Source organism: Schistocerca serialis, chromosome 2 (assembly GCF_023864345.2).
Source record: "Schistocerca serialis cubense isolate TAMUIC-IGC-003099 chromosome 2, iqSchSeri2.2, whole genome shotgun sequence".
Taxonomy (NCBI): Eukaryota; Metazoa; Arthropoda; class Insecta; order Orthoptera; family Acrididae; genus Schistocerca; species Schistocerca serialis.
The window spans coordinates 608908576-608926526 of NC_064639.1; the positions used below are offsets into that span (position 1 = coordinate 608908576).

A 17951-nucleotide genomic window follows, 5' to 3' on the forward strand; every position below is an offset into this window, starting at 1 on the left:
ACTTCAAGCACAGACTGATATAGCTGCACCAAGCTGGCCATAACTGACAAGCCAACTCTCATCCACAACGATCACACACACTGGAGGGCATGTGTACATCTGGAATGCATCCACTAGTACATATTCCCTGATCAACACAGGCTTGGAAACATGTACAGTATCATGACACATACCTAAACCTTGCTATGAGGCTCTGGGTTTACAACTCGGTGCGACAAATGAGATCAGCATCCATGTGCATGGCAAAGCAGAACGTACTGTATAACTCATGACCATGTTACATTATCCTTGGATGTTCTATGTCACCAATGTAGCAGATAGTTCTGTCTCTCGCTTGACCTCCATTGGGCCACTCTATACAACCACATGACCCAACTGTTCGTCCTGCGCTCTTTGCCTCAAATCTGCCACCAGTCGTGAGACAATATTCACACCTGCTCGGGGCTGCCAGCATAAAAACTGACAGCTTAACCCCACTACTACACAAATGCAAAAGCTATGACACCTAACACACATAGCAGTGGCTGTGAATATCACAGCGATGTCCCCGACAGGCAACAACACCCCTTCACAGTATGCAAAGGATACCGTGCAGCCTGATCTATTCCAATGACAACAAACACGTGCTGTGGTAGCCACAAATGATGTAGCCATGCCCTTTCAGCACATACAAAGATAGCCATGCTGTATGAGCTGCTACATAAACAACTCTCTCATAGTAAAGCACACCTCAGGGTACCTATTGTGTCTTCCCTAAAACTCCCTGACACCATCAGTGATCTGCCTCAAGTTCTACTTTATCACTGCCTGGTTAAAAATGGTATGATGCACTACATAAAAAGGACAATGGGGCCCCTGTCTAGCACAAAGCATGCCATCTCATTCCAATCCTCCTGCTTGGAAGGTGAGATGGCTGTAAATGATATGTTGCATGTGGGCATCATACAGCCATCAGATAGTGCGTGAGCATCTCTCATGAAATTAGTAGCTAAGAACGATGGTTCTATGTGATTATGTGGAGACTACAGAACACTTAACTGATGCATAATTTATGACAGTTACCATGTACCAAACATACAGTGCTTTGATCATAGTATGAAGGCTTTCACGACCGGATACCAGAAGATGTACAGTGCTTTACCCATACGCTTGCGGGGGCAACTGTTCTTTCCATATTTGATTGTGCAGAGGCGTACTACCAGATTCATATGCATTTAGATGATATTGGTAAAATGGCCAACATTATGTCATTCGGCTTCTTCGAGTATCTGGGGATGCAGTATGCCCTCAAAAATGCAGTGTGGACCTAGCAGTGGTTCATCGATGGGGGATTGTTTAAACTAGACTGCTGCTAAGCTTATTTAGACAACATTCTAATTTTTTGCCATTACCATCAGAGCCATGAAGTTCGCCTCAAACACAGTCTTAATGGGCTCTGTGACGCAGGTGTGATCTTAAATGAAGACAAGTCACAATTACGTACAAACAGGGTCATGTTTCTCAGACATACATTCAACGTGGACTGCATTCAACTGGTTCGACAGCTGCTGCCTCCTCGCCCATATCATGACCTTCAACAATTCTTGAGAATACTTAATTTTTATAAATATTTCCTACATGCTGCACAAGTTCAAGCATCACATGTCCTCATGGGCCCTCACATACAAGACAAGTGTAAACTACTATGAACAATGGCAATGCAAACAGCATTTGCTCATGCAAAGGAGTGCCTGAGAGACGCAGTTTCTCTGGCAAACCTGGTACCAGATGTGCAGCTTACAATTAAAATGGATGCAAGCGACACAGCCATAAGTGCCTTCCTCCAGCAGGCAGCAGCAGGTAATACACAACCTCTACAATTTTTCTCCAGAAAGCTTACAGCCTCACAAACAAAATGTCCATCTTTGAACCATGAACTGACCATAGTTTAGAACCTGTATACCATTTTTATGAGGATATTGAGGGCCATCACATAAATCTTTATACAGTTCATCAATGATCAAACTGAGACAATTTCACCACCTTGGTTCAATTGCACGTATTCTACAAATGTCCAACACTTCCATGGGACAGATAACATTGTCGCAGATTACCTGTCACAAGTCAGCACCATCTCCCTCACTCCTGAACTCAGCAAAGCTGCAGAAGAACAGGAACATTATCAGACAATTGGTACAGTACCTCAAGACTGAACTCAGACTGATCCAGGGAATTGATGCAGCTGTCCTCTGTAACATGTTGCAACAATGTTTTTGTCATATTATACCTTCATTGATGGGGCACATGATTTTCAGCACAGTATATAATCTGAGCCATCCAGGCATATGGCCAATGACTCAGATCATTACTGAACATTTTGTTTGGCTGGGTGTTAAGTTCAAATGGAAGAGGCAATGAGAGCAGGCCTGAAGTTGAATATGGATAAGACAAAATACATTGTAGTTTCAGAGAAAATGATGCCAGCCCCCTGAAGGTGGAGGACAAAGTCTTTGAAAGGTAAAAGACTTTAAATATCTTCCGGCTGTACTCAATGAAAGGAACAAGATAGACCAGGAAATTACCGCATGAATACAAGCAGGAAACTGATCAAGGTTTGCTCCGGGAAAGCTGTTAAAGTCCCGGCTTTTATCAATAGCCTCACTGACCAGTCAACAAGACAATAATACAACCTGTGGTCTTATACGGAGCAGAGACCTGCACCATCACCCAAAAGATGGAAGGAAAACTCCTGAGATTTGAGAATGCCATCCTCAGACATATTTTTGGGCCAGTGAAGGATGAAGATGAATGGAGAAAAAAGAAAGAACTGTGAATTGCAGGAGCTGCACAAGTCGATGGACAGTGTGGCAGTGATCAAAGAAAGAAGATTGAAGTGCTATGGACACATAATGCGTCAAACCAGATTGCCATATTTGGCTGCCCTGGCACTACTACAGTAAATCAGGGCCACCAATTTGAGTCTTCACTTTTTAAATCATTATGCAACTTTTGCAGAATAACTCATCATCATTTCACAGCTTGTCATCACCAAAGCAACAGCCTGCTGGAATGATGAAAACTGCACTCATGTGGCATGGGGGTGAATGAATGGAGATACTCCCATGGGTTTTTCCTGGAATCCACATGGCACAGGATGATTTAAAAGCATCACTTGCAGAGATTCTATATGAGGAGAGTTACATTGCTGGTGGAGTTTGTGCTGCCTATACTCGTCCCTTGGTTCAACTGACATACTGAAGATGGTACGGAGGGCCAAAAGACATATACAGAACACAAGTGAACCTTCTCCAGTTGCACATACAGTACAGATGCTCTAAGGACTCACTGACTGTGACTATGACAATATTACGATAAGGATAGATTGCTACTCACCATGTACAAGAAATTTTGAGTCACAGACAGAAACAACAAAAAGACCAAAGAACGCATGAGCTTTTGGCCAGAAGGCCTTCTTCTAAAACAGGCAGCAACACACACACACACACACACACACACACACACACACACACACACACACACACACACACACACACATTCGTGGTAAATGCAGCTCGCACAAACACGAGTGTCTGAGTCTGGCCTTAGCAACCAGAGACAGTGGTCATGCTGTGTGATTTGTGTTTGAGTGAATATGTGTGTGTGTGTGTGTGTGTGTGTGTGTGTGTGTGTGTGTGTGTGTGTGTGTGCGTGTGTGTGTGTCTGTGTGTGTGTTGCCTACTTCGGAAGATGGCCTTCTGGCCAAAAGCTGGTGTGTTTAGTAGTCTTTTTGTTGTACTTGTCTGTGACTCAGCATCTCTGCTATATGGTGAGTAGCAATCTATCCTTTTTGTAATACTGTCAATATTCCATCTTGGATTTTCCATTGTTTGACTGAGACTAAGTACTTATTTGAGATGATACTGTACAGATAGCACTGCAACCACCCTATAATGGCCCATTTTGGGTGACACAATGGTATAGGCACACTTCTGATTTAGGCTTAAATGGCAAGATAACAAGAGCGTTTTTCAACAAACTAAAGCCTGTATGGACTCTCCACTCCTTGGGTGACATGAGTCTCCTCCAACAAGACAACACCTCAGGCAACATGCCTGCCACTAGCTGTCTGTTGGCACAACCAGTATGTACTAGCTGTGGGAAGTGCTCCCAAAAGCTATCACTGACCAGCAATGGCAGCACAGAGTGCCAAGAGAGCAATGCTTGAAGCTTTCAGTGACTACCATAGCAGAATATTGTCAAAAGATCTTTCTCAATACCCTGAGAAAGCCTGGTTGTATGTGAAGCCTGTTAATGGCACCAAAATTAAGTCCAGTAACTCAGCGATGAGACAGGAACCGAAACAAAATGTGTCAAAGTAAAAGCAGAAATGCTTAACTCCACTTCCAAATGCCCCTATACAAAGAAAAACCTAGGACTACTGCCACAATTTAATTCAGTACCACTGGAAATATAATTGAAACAGACATTAATGACAATTGTATTGAGAAACAGCTGAAATCACTAAAACTGAATAAGGCTCCAGGATCTGGTGGAATTCCCGATCCATTCTGTACTGAATTTGCAGCTAAGTCAGCCCCTGTTTTAATTATAATATACCACAGAGCCCTCAAACAAAAACCTTGCCCAATAGTTTGAAGAAGGTATACGTCACATCCATCTGTGAGAAGGGTAATAGAAATGATCCAGAAAACTACCACACAATATCCTTGACATCCATTTGTTGTACAACCTCAGAACATGTTTTTGATGATGGGACACAGCATCTCTGAGGTAGCGACGAAGAGGGGATTTTCCTGTACATCCAGTTTAAGAGTGTACTGTGAATATCAGGAATCCAGTAAAACATCAAAACTCCAACATCGCTGCAGCTGGAAAAAGGTCCTGCAAGAACGGGTCTAATGACAACTGAAGAGAATCATTTAACGTGACAGAAGTGCAACGATTCTGCAAATTGCTGCAGATTTCAATGTTGGGCCATCAACAAGTATCAGCTAACCATTCAATGAAATACCATTGATATGGGCTTTCAGAGCCAAAGGCCCACTCGTGTACCCTCGATGACTGCACGACATGAAGCTTTACGCCTTGGCTGGATCCATCAACACTGACATTGGACTGTAGATGACTGGATACATGTTGCCTGGTCTAACAAGTTTCATTTCAAATTGTACAGAGCACATGGACGTGTACGACTAAGGACAGAACCTTGTGAATCCATGGACACTGCATGTCAGCAAGGGACTTTTCAAGCTGGTGGTGGCTTTGTTATGGCATGGGTCATGTGCAGTTCGAGTGATATCGGACCCCTGATACATCTAGGTGTGACTCTGACAGGTGACACATACATAAGCATCGGGGCTCATCTACATCCATTCATACCCATTGTGCATCCTGATGGACTTGGGGCAATTCTAGCAGGGCAGTGCGATACCCCACACATCCAGAATTGCTCCAGGAACACTCAGAGTTCAAGCACTTCTGCTAGCCACCAAAGTCCCCAGACATGAACATTATTATGGTCATCTGGGATGCCTTGTAATGTGCTGTTCAGAAGAGATCTCCACCCCCTTGTGCTCTTACAGATTTATGGATAGCCCTGCTGGATTCATGGTGTCAATTCCTTCCAGCACTACTTCAGACATTAGTTGAGTCCATGTCACGTCATGTTGTGGCACTTCTGCATGCTTGCGGGGGCCCTACATGATATCAGGCAGGTGTACCAGTTGCTTTGACTCTTCAGTTCACAAAAAGAAGCGAGCAGGGGACTTGAGTTTACATATCTAGAGAAGGATGATTTATTAAAACGTTTTCTGTTTACTCACTTAAACATGACTACAACTTACGTTTTGTGTTTGCATGCAGTAACGTTCGTCTGTTACGCTTTTGACGGATGATGAATGCAATGTATGTTCAGAAGGAAAAAGATATGTTTTATGTGATATAGTTACAATTTAACAAGTTGAAGGTATTTATTTTATTTGTACTGTGAAATCTTGCTTCTTGCTGACTTTCAAGATTCCAGGTCATCTAGTCTTATAGGTTTTAATGAGTGAGTTTGTATCAAAATATGTAGCCTAAATGGTCATATCTTTTGGGTGCAATGACTTGGAAGCTTAAAACTTTTACACCACCAAGGGCCTATAGAGCTTAGTATGTGATATAAATTTTAACTTGGTGCATCAACCTACTCCAAAGAAAAAGGGTCTTAACAGATGGACACACAAAGAAACAGACAGATAAAAAAATGACAAAAATATGTTCTCTCATGTGATATAATTACAACTCAACAAATTTCAGATTTTTCCTTTACTTTTAGTGTGAAATTTTCCTTTTCCTCAAATTTCATGATTCTAACTCAACAGGAATTAGGTTTTGATGAGTGAGTTTTTGAGTATCAAAATACATTACATACACTAAGTGATCAAAAGCATCCGGACACCTGGCTGAAAATGACTCTGAAGTTCATGGCGTGCTCCATCAGTAATGCTGGAATTCAATATGGTTTTCACGCACCCTTAGCCTTGATGACAGCTTCCACTCTTGCAGGCATATGTTCAATCAGCTGCTGGAAGGTTTCTTGGGGAATGGCACTCAATTCTTCATGGAGTGCTGCACTGAGAGGAGGTATCGATGTCAGTTGGTGAGGCTGGCATAAAGTTGGTGTTCCAAAACATCCCAAAGGTGTTCTGTAGGATACAGGTCAGGACTCTGTGCAGGCCAGTCCATTACAGGGATGTTATTGTTGTGTTTATGCATTATGAACATGTGCTCGATTGTGTTGAAAGATTCGACTGCCATCCTTGAATTGCTCTTCAACAATGGGAAGCAAGAAGGTTGCTTAAAACATCAGTGTAGGTCTATGCTGTGATACTGCCACGCAAAACAACAGGGGGTGCAAGTCCCATGAAAAACACGACCACACCATAACACCACCATATCCGACTTTTATTGTTGGCACCACACATCTGGCAGATGACGTTCACCAGGCATTCACCATATCCACAGCCTGCCATCGGATCGCCATATTGTGTACCATGATTCGTCACACCACACAACATTTTTCCACTGTACAGTCGTACAATGTTCACGCTCCTTATGCCAAGCGGCGCGTCGTTTGGCATTTAGCGGCATGATGTGTGGCTTATGAGCAGCCGCTTGACCATGAAATCCAAGTTCTCTCAACTCCCACCTAACTGTCATAGTACTTGCAGTGGATCCTGATACAGTTTGGAAATACTGTGTAATGGTCTGGATAGAAGTCTGCCTATTATACAATTGGTGGTCTCTGTCAGCCAACAGAATAGTTTGGCCTGTATGCTTCGGTGCTGAACGTGTCCCTTCACTTTTCCACTTCCCTATCACATTGGAAACAGTGGACCTAGGTATGTTTAGGAGTGTGGAAATCTCACATACAGATGTATGACACAAGTGACACCCAATCACCTGATCATGTTCAAAGTCTGTGAGTTCCACGGAGCACCCTATTCTGCTCTCTGACGTTGTCTAATGACTAATGAGGTCGCTGATACGGAGTACCTGGAAGAAGGTAGCAGCACAATGCACCTAATATGAAAAGCATATGTTTTTGGGGGTGTCCAGATACTTTTGATCACATAGTGTAAATGACCATATCTTTTGATTGTAATGTCTTTGAAGCTTAAAATTTTTACATTACCAAGTGACCACAATTCTTAATATGTAAAATATGTCTGAACTTGAAACATTTACCTGTTCCTGAGAAAAAGAGTTCTTAAAAGTTGGAAAGATAGAAAGAGAGAGTGTGTGAGAGAGAGAGAAAGAAAGAGAGAGAGAGAGAGAGAGAGAGAAAGAGAGAGAGAGAGAGACAGTCAGTAAAGCAATCCTATAAAGGTTCCAGTTTTGCAATTAAGGTATGAACCTAAATGTGTATGATGAAATTTAAAGCATAATTATTAAGATCAGTGTGACATACATTAATTCTGCACTTAGTCACCTGGGCAACGTGTCTTCCAGGTGTGGCCAGTTTGTTGGTAGATTGAAATACTCATTACTGAAATCACTTCAGAAAAGGGTGGGACAGATAACATAGACAAATAACAACCAATTTCTTTGACACTAGTATTTCTGAAAGTTTTTAAGAAAGCTATGAAAAGGAGAGGCACATCTCAGTTATATAATTTGCTGTTACACAATCAGTTTGACGTTAGGATCGGTGTATCTACAGGAAACACTATTTATTCTTTTATTGTGTGGAGTATTCAATACCTTTGCACAAATTGGAACATCATGGGACTGGGATAAAGCTCAGCAATGGTTATTTCATATCTGGAAAGTAGGAAGCAGAAGGTCAGCCTCCAGTGTCCACAAACAGGAAAGAGGTTTGAATCTGACTGGAGCCATGTAAAGTGGGTGACTGCCACAGGACTCTATTCCAGGTCCATCGCTTTTCTTGACACTAACACAATATATGATACAGAAATTGTTCTCTTTGTGAATGACACAAATGTTATTGTGAAAGATGTGGAATGGATTATAAAAAAATTAAATAATTTACTTAATAGGGTAGTCAATGAATGAACATATGGCTTTCAGAGAACAGATTAACGCTTAACTGCAACAAAATACAGAGAACACAGCTTCTGAAACAGAACTCTTGCACAAGTGATATTTTATTGTCCACAGATAAACAAACAAATGGCGAAGTCAACCATTTTAAATTCTTAGTGGGCAGATGGACTACTTTCTTGGAAATATCATATTCGCCATTTTCTGCAGAATGTGACTACTCATATCTTCACTAGAAGAATGATGTCTGCTGTCACTGACATTGAGAAACAAAGGCTTGTCTATTATGTTTACTTTCACTGTATTATCTCATATGGTGTTTGGGGTAACTCTGTGCATTCACCAAGAATATCCTTATCCCAGAAACAGCTGATCAGACTGATCTGTGGTGTCAGTTCATGAGCTTGCTGTAGGCCATTTATACATAGATTCTACTGAGAGATTTGTTTTTGACAGTATTGACTCATTCAGAAAAAACTGCAATGTTCATTCCATGAAAATGGAAAAATTATGTGCACTTGGATCGCATTTCCTTAAGCCTCACACAGAAAGGTGTTCACTACTCAACAGGTTTCATTTTCAATGGGTTCCAGAAGAACTGAAAACACTGAGTGACAAACCCTAAGTATTGAAATCCAAATTGGAAAGTGCCCTTATAGCACACTTCATCTATTCTAAATAAGAGTTTCTTGCAGTAGTTAGGACTTTTCTCTGTAATGTGTTATTTATTCATTTGCTCTTTTTCACATCTTTTATTAATTCATTAATTCTTTGTTTATTAATGTACGGGTTGTTCCATGATCAAATAGCTTCACTTAACTTGGTTCCAAAGAGTTTGGATAAACCTTTAAATAAGTACATAAACCCAGAGCAAGAGCAGAAGGCTGTGTTTCATTCCTGGGATTGGACTTTTGAAATGCTACTGACATCTGTCTAGAAGTAACTTCATTTCACATGTGCAATTTTTGGATGTCTCCCTGAGAAGACCAATGAAGTTTCAGCATCAGCAATTGTTACTTGCCTGTTATAACTAGCATCAACAACTTGAAGATACTGAGCATTTACCTTGATTAAATAATTGAGGTAGTTACACACTCTGATGTGCTGCCAGATACAACAAATATAAAAGAAATAATCTGCAAACTGGTTTGATTACTGAAGTACACTGCTGGTCACCAAAAATGTAACACAATGAAGGAAGCATCCAAATCAGGTAACATTTGCAACATGCATTTGCGGTGATGAGAGATGCACGATTAGCATTTCAGTGTAGGTGCATATCACAGTTGCCAGTAGTCCCAGCTGCAAGTGCTATATAATGGAGGAACAGATGTTCATACGGATGTACTGGAATTGTTCCTTTGTGTAGTTGTTTTACATAAGCAGCTTCAATAGGCCTCGTACGAGACAATGATAGTCTTTCAAGTGTATTCCAGAGTTCAACCTAGGAAAAATAGTTGCCTATAGGGATGGTGGATTATCCTTCAGAGAAATGGGTGATGTATTGGATAGAACCAAGCAACTGTGATGCAGATCTGTAATCGCTGGATGCAGGAGGCAACGACGGATCGACAGGGCTGACTGCACTCACCTTGTTGCACCACTACACCTGATGACAGTCATATTGTGTACATGGCAGTGATGATCACTCTGCAATATCACAAAACATATCACAACAAATTCAGTTTGTTGCAGAACAAGCAATGTCCGTGGATATCATTTGACACTGTTTGCAGCAGAAGTGGACTATCTGTGAGGTGCCCATTGCTGTATCTACTACTGAGTTAATGCCAAAAGTGTTTGCACTGGTAGTGGTGTGATGAATGATGGACATGGACAATAAAATGGAACAAAATAATTTTTACCAATGAATCTTGATTCTGCCTGCTGCACCGCAATGGTCAGATTAGAGGCTAGAGACATAGCAGTGGGAGACTGTTGAACTGCTACCTTATGCACTGCTGTACTGGTACTGCGCCTGATATTATAGTTTGGGGTGGTATTGGATTCCACTTCTCCACCCTCCTACTATGCACTGCTGGTACACTAATAATGTTACAACTCTGAAATGTTGGAGACTGTTGTTCTTCCATGCCCTTGGAGCTTTCCAACAGCCAAACTGCAGCAGGATAACGTGCAACCATACGTGGTACGTAATGTTCAAGACCTCATCACCCTCCAGATTGTATTTCTGCTTCGGCTTCCCTGTTCTCCCACTCTCTTGCCTATTGAAAATGTCTGGTTGATGACTGTGCAATGACTGGCTCGGGTTACACAACCAGCTGCTACAGCAGATCAGCTTTGGCAATGTATGGAAGCAGCATGAACTGTTATACCCCACAAACACATCCAGAGCCTCTTTGATTCAATGCTGAGGTGCGTAGCAGCCAGCTATGGTGGCAACAGTGAATAGTGATTTCATCATCTTCCCCACTTCACATGAGGCTGTATTTTAAATCATGAGATCTTTGTACAATTTGTTATGTCCTAAATCAATTTAACTGTGATGTCTCTGGTCCTTCTAAGTGTTACAATTTGGATGGCCTGCAGTGTAGTTTCAACAGTGAAGTCTTCACATAGAAGTTCCATAATCTGTAATGGATTTTACTATCTAACACAACTTGCTTGAGGCTTTCCCAATCTAATAACTGCTTCAAAGATTCTATGGCAGTGTTTGTTTCAGAAGGTGTTGTGGAAACTGCACAATATTTCTTGGAGTCACATCCATCTGAAGATCAAGAGCAGCTGTCTCATACAAATATTGTTCAGGTTTCTCAACATCATCTGATGCAACACCTGAGAACCTTTCAAGCAATTACAAAATATGTTTGTAATCAATGCAGAAGAAAATACGACCATGGATGGGTCCAAACAGATTGTTCACATTGATGACACAATGCTAGCCATGTAAGGAGTAGCTGCCATTGAGGTGAAGAATTGTGTGAGTTAGTTCCTGTTCTTGCACTTTATCAATATTCATGGGAAGACTGATCATAGCTACAAATTTATTATGATAAATGGAATGTGGACATAATATTTGGGATTAAAATGTGTCCATCCGCATTTCATTTAGTCAGCACTTCTGCTTGTATTTCATTCCACTACACAGTTTTGTTGCACTTAGACTTCTCAGAAAATAAATTAGCATGCTGACTCTGAAATTTATATTGTGAAGTGGGAACCTTGTATTGTTTAAACATTGTGAAATTTGACTGGCAACCATTTTGTATGATAGTCCATTTAATTAAGCTGCACATTACAGCCCTCTCACTGACATTTGCTGATATACTTGTGTTAATGGCTGCAGATTTGTCATTCCCCTGCATTAATATAACTCTTTTAGTAATTGATGAGTTGTTATGATTTGTTATTAGTTACAGGTCCCTGTTTGTCAAAAAAAATCAAGATGTTTGAGTCCTAAACTTTTTTATAAAATTATCATGCATGCTAATTTCCCTCCTCATGCTGGGTTCATGACCTCATCAAATTTTAATGTCAAATAAGAGAACCCTTTTGCATCTAATTTGTCTCTTGCTTGGTCTACAAGCTTCCAGCTAAATTTTTAAAATTTAATTTTTAATGCATGCTTTTAATCTAACTTTTAACTAATCAAAAGTGATTTCTTGTGCCGCTACAGACAACATCTGGCTGAAACTGCTACAAAAAACACGGTGGGGTAGATAATTATTTTTCTTTATATAAATTTAGCAGCCATATGGAATCAGCTCTTCAGACCTCTCAGCTTTCTCACAACTCAAAAAGGCACTATGCTACCCTATCATCCTACTTATTTCTTAAAATGTAACCACCTGCAGTCACTATTCAGCCTGATTCACAGTGATACTTCCACTTGGATTGATAAGTAATAATGCCAGAAAACAAAGTGATTGCTGTCCCCATTTATTTGTCAACAAGCAATATACTGTCCTTGTTTCTTACTTTCTTAGTTTCAAAGTAAAACAATTTCTTTCCAAATGGTTTTTAGTAACAGTGATATTTATAATCAAATATTGCAGTCTGTTCCACTGCTATTTTTAGAATGCTGTTTCGGCTAGTTCCAAACTTCAGTGACCTTCTATAACTGTTGAAATTGAAACTCCACTACACCACTGGAAAGTTTGGTGTTTGAAAGAAGACATGATCTTTTCACAGAAGGTGTTGTTAAAAATGAGATGAAATTAAAATTTTAATCAAAACCTTCTAGCATCATAACCCAAACCAAAATGTTAAATTCCTGGAAATGAAAGCATATAAGCATATGTCTTTCATACACAGCTTTCAGCAAGCTATTCATTTTGATATTTAATACATATATAACAACTTGCCAAATGGTAAGTCTCCCCTGACCCAGGGTTCTGGGCAACTTTTCCAAACTCTTCCCATTTCTTAAACCTTGTCACTTGTTTTCTTTCACCCATCTTCCTTATCCTTCAACCCTTCTGCCAGAATAAGGAGCCACTGGCTCTGAAAGTTTGCACATTTCTTTAACCTTCACATATGTTTTCTCCTGCCACCACTTGTTGAGTAGATTTCTTATCTATCCAATTACATTTTCAAAAACTGATTATGTTCGTCGAAGTAATAGCTATGTGAATCCTTGCACATCAACTTCAAATAAGCAAAGCAAATTGTCATCAAAATATATTCAGTTATTTCTTAAGTGATGTGACCATGTACAGACAGAGAAAAACTTTCTAAACGGTTGTCATATGCCTAGAGGTCTTTAAACTCTATCAGTCTGACTAATATTTTTGATGCACTGGCAAAACATAATTGCAATTTATTATGTTTTTAAACAAATGGTCATGAAAAACTACATTACATATATCTTCAAATAACTCCATCACAACAAATCCTGAAAGAAATTTTAAATTAAAAATGATGAGATGCATTATTATTCAGACAGGAGTTGAGAATTACCCTGCATGTAGGAAAAGGGAAGTCCACAGCCTGTAGAACTGATCTGGAACTTCTGGTGCATAGAAAGGAATCATTCCACAAACATTGTCAAGGCAGGAAACCTGAGGACAGACATGAAATTTATTGTTGCTTTTTATGGTTAAATTTGCAAGCAATTTAAGATATATTGAAAAAAAGATTGCCCCACATTTTAATGCACACCCTTTCACAATTATTAAAATTGTTACAAGAAGGAAATGAACATAGTTCTCCTTTGCAATACATTCTCTTGTATTAACTAAACAACTCAGAAATTATTTTGATTTATATTGAAATGTCAAAATGCTAACAGAATAAATTCTGTTAAGTAACTAAGTCAAAAATGATAACATGTGTTTCTTGTACACTGTGTAGATCCACTAATTTCGTTGTCTTTCACTCTCTTCTAAACTGAACAAGAACAATCAACTGTTGACCTCAAAAAACTAGATAGAACTACCGTCAAATGTCAAATATTTTTTATTCATGTCATTAGTTGAATTTCATTCTATTCCTCAATCTGTGCACTCAAGGAGAGGAATAGAGCGAATTTCATGAGTATTGGAGGGGTTAGTAAATTTTCTGTGGTTTTCAGACTTTCCAATTAATTTAATTAAGTGTGGAAATCCAAAAGTTTATGGGTGGTATGTGTTATTTAAAGTGATGATATTTCTGACTCATAAGAGAAGAATAACACTACTATTGATATTTGTATCATAATCACATCTATGATTTCATGTTACATATTTTTCCATGGCAAAGGATATATGCCACCCTACCTAAAACCTCTTTCCTCATCACCTTAGCCAGCTTCATCCTGACCCACAACTTCTTCACTTTTGAGGGCCAGACATACCAACAATTAAAGGGAACAGCCATGGGCACCAGGATGGCCCCCTCGTACGCCAACCTATTCATGGGTCGCTTAGAGGAAGCCTTCTTGGTTACCCAAGTCTGCCAACCCAAAGTTTGGTACAGATTTATTGATGACATCTTCATGATCTGGACTCACAGTGAAGAAGAACTCCAGAATTTCCTCTCCAACCTCAACTCCTTTGGTTCCATCAGTTTCACCTGGTCCTACTCCAAATCCCATGCCACTTTCCTTGACGTTGACCTCCACCTGTCCAATGGCCAACTTCACACGTCCGTCCACATCAAACCCACCAACAAGCAACAGTACCTCCATTATGACAGCTGCCACCCATTCCACATCAAACGGTCCCTTCCCTACAGCCTGGATCTTCGTGGCAAACGAATCTGCTCCAGTCCGGAATCCCTGAATCATTACACCAACAACCTGAAAACAGCTTTCGCATCCCGCAACTACCCTCCCGACCTGGTACAGAAGCAAATAACCAGAGCCACTTCCTCGTCCCCTCAAACCCAGAATCCCCCACAGAAGAACCACAAAAGTGCCCCACTTGTGACAGGATACTTTCCAGGACTGGACCAGACTCTGAATGTGGCTCTCCAGCAGGGATACGACTTCCTCAAATCCTGCCCTGAAATGAGATCCATCCTTCATGAAATCCTCCCCACTCCGCCAAGAGTGTCTTTCCGCCGTCCACCTAACCTTCGTAACCTGTTAGTTCATCCCTATGAAATCCCCAAACCACCTTCCCTACCCTCTGGCTCCTATCCTTGTAACCGCCCCCGATGCAAAACCTGTCCCATGCACCCTCCCACCACCACCTACTCCAGTCCTGTAACCCGGAAGGTGTACACGATCAGAGGCAGAGCCACGTGTGAAAGCACCCACGTGATTTACCAACTGACCTGCCTACACTGTGATGCATTCTATGTGGGAATGACCAGCAACAAACTGTCCATTCGCATGAATGGACACAGGCAGACAGTGTTTGTTGGTAATGATGATCACCCTGTGGCTAAACATGCCTTGGTGCACAGCCAGCACATCTTGGCACAGTGTTACACCGTCCGGGTTATCTGGATACTTCCCACCAACACCAACCTATCCGAACTCCGGAGATGGGAACTTTCCCTTCAGTATATCCTCTCTTCTCGTCATCCGCCAGGCCTCAATCTCCGCTAATTTCAAGTTGCCGCCACTCATACCTCACCTGTCTTTCAACAACTTCTTTGCCTCTACACTTCTGCCTCGACTGACATCTCTGCCCAAACTCTTTGTCTTTAAATATGTCTGCTTGTGTCTGTATGTGTGGATGGATATGTGCGTGTGTGCGAGTGTATACCTGTCCTTTTTTCCCCCTAAGGTAAGTCTTTCCGCTCCCGGGATTGGAATGACTCCTTACCCTCTCCCTTAAAACCCACTTCCTTTCGTCTTCCCCTCTCCTTCCCTCTTTCCTGATGAGGCAACAGTTTGTTGCGAAAGCTTGAATTTTGTGTGTATGTTTGTGTTTGTTTGTGTGTCTATCGACCTGCCAGCGCTTTTGTTCGGTAAGTCACCTCATCTTTGTTTTTATATATAATTTTTCCCACGTGGAATGTTTCCTTCCATTATATTAATTATATATATATATATATATATATATATATATATTCAAAATTCTAGCTTTCGCAACAAATGGTTGCTTCGTCAGGAAAGGGGGAAGGAGAGGGAAAGACGAAAGGAAGTGGGTTTTAAGGGAGAGGGTAAGGAGCCATTCCAATCCCGGGAGCGGAAAGACTTACCTTAGGGGGAAAAAAGGACGGGTATACACTCGCACACACACACATATCCATCCACGCATATACAGACACAAGCAGACATATTTAAAGACAAAGTGAAACTCTTTGTGTGTAATAGGTATAAAACAAAGTATAGGACTATAGATAGAGAGATGCTGAATGAAACACATTTGGCAGTCAAGAGAGCAACACATGAAATCTATATCACTGCTGTTGCAAAATATTGTTGAATGATCTTTCACAAAGCCCAAAGAAATTCTGGTTATATCCAAAAGCCGTAAGTGGCAATAATATTAATGTCCAGTCACTCATGGACAAGAAAGGAATTGAAACTCATAGTAGCAAAGCAAAAGCAGAAAGCTTAACTCTTGTGTTCCTTCACACAGGAAAGCCCCAGAGCATTGATAAACAGCTGAAAACATCAAAATTCAACGAACCCACAGGACCTGGTGGGATCCCTATCAGATTCAGCTCCTGACTTGCAGCTGAGTGAATCCCACTGTTAAATACACTGGCGTCCAAAATTAAAGTAACAAACTGCCATTTGCTCATCTTGTGTCTAATTCACCGTACAATCATACAAATTGTCAACAGATGTCTGTACCATGAACTTCAGCATGGAAAATGGCATTCTGTTCAATGGACAACCACATCAATGATGATGTCAGGGCATCTTTCAAATGGGGTAGTGTTTGTTGGATAGCCTCACATCCACAATCACTCTGTATACAGTCACTGATGGTGCAATATGATCAAAGAAGATGCCTACCAGACTCTCTGTGGTGAAGAGCCATAAGAAGAATGGAAGCAGGACATCGCAAACTGATGAGGCCTGATAGCTTAATGTGAATCATTCTGTTGTTTCTCGGATGTCACAATTTATAGAGATCAAAACAGTACTCCAAAGACTAAGTCAGGTCCGACCAAGTGTGACATCACTGTGATTTGGATGTAAGGGCATGATCGTACCACATTAGAACTGGACAGCAACTGGCATCTGACATTGCAGCATACACTGGACATGCAGTATTAAGACAAATGTTGTCCAGAAGGCTCCAGAAGAGTGCCTTTATAGTTGGAGACCTGTTGTGTGTGTACCTCTGATGCATCTTTACAGGACAACATGCCACCTTGGCAGTCGAACAGTGAGCCAAAGTTCTTTTCACAGATGAGTCTTGATTTGGGCTGGAGAGTGATTCTCGGGGCATTCACATCTGGAGGGAATATGGAACATGATTTTGAACCCAAGCATTATGGAAAGAGACTGATATCAAGGAGGATCCTTAACATTGTGGACAGGGATTATATTGATCACATGAACACCTCTTCATGAAAATGTATGAATGAATCGGCAAGGTTTAACTGCTATCAGGTATCATGATGAGATCTTGGGACCTCATATGTGGATGTTGTGAGGTGCTGTGGGCCCAGACTTTCCATTGATGGATGATAATGATCGCCCTCATAGAGCAAGAGTGGTTGACATTTTCTTGGGAACAGAATATATTGCACGAATGGCATGGCCTGCTTGCTCTTCCAATTTGAATCACACAGCGCATGTCTGGGGTGCACTAAGAAGATGGGCTGCATTACTTCAGCATCCACCAAGCACTCTCCAAGACTTACAAGCAGCTGTCCGGGAAGAATTGGTGTTATTGCCTCAACATGAGATTGATGATATCATTCATTCACAGCATGCCCCATCATTGACACAGACCTGAATTGTTGCCAGAGGTGGTCACACCCTTTACTGAGCACATTAAACAGCTGTCGGAATGTGTGTGCAAATCCATTAAGTTAGAAAAAATGAACATTTT

At 40.9% G+C, this 17951-nt stretch overlaps 1 protein-coding gene across 1 annotated transcript in view; it reads right to left on the bottom strand.

Annotated features, from left to right (window-relative positions):
- Nucleotides 1–17951, bottom strand: part of LOC126457652 (inactive rhomboid protein 1) — a 284568-nt gene that overhangs the window by 23733 nt on the left and 242884 nt on the right. Inside the window, exon 12 of the mRNA XM_050094140.1 lies at nt 13465–13565. Coding sequence (XP_049950097.1) covers nt 13465–13565 — 101 coding nt within the window. The remainder of the gene's footprint in view (nt 1–13464; nt 13566–17951) is intronic.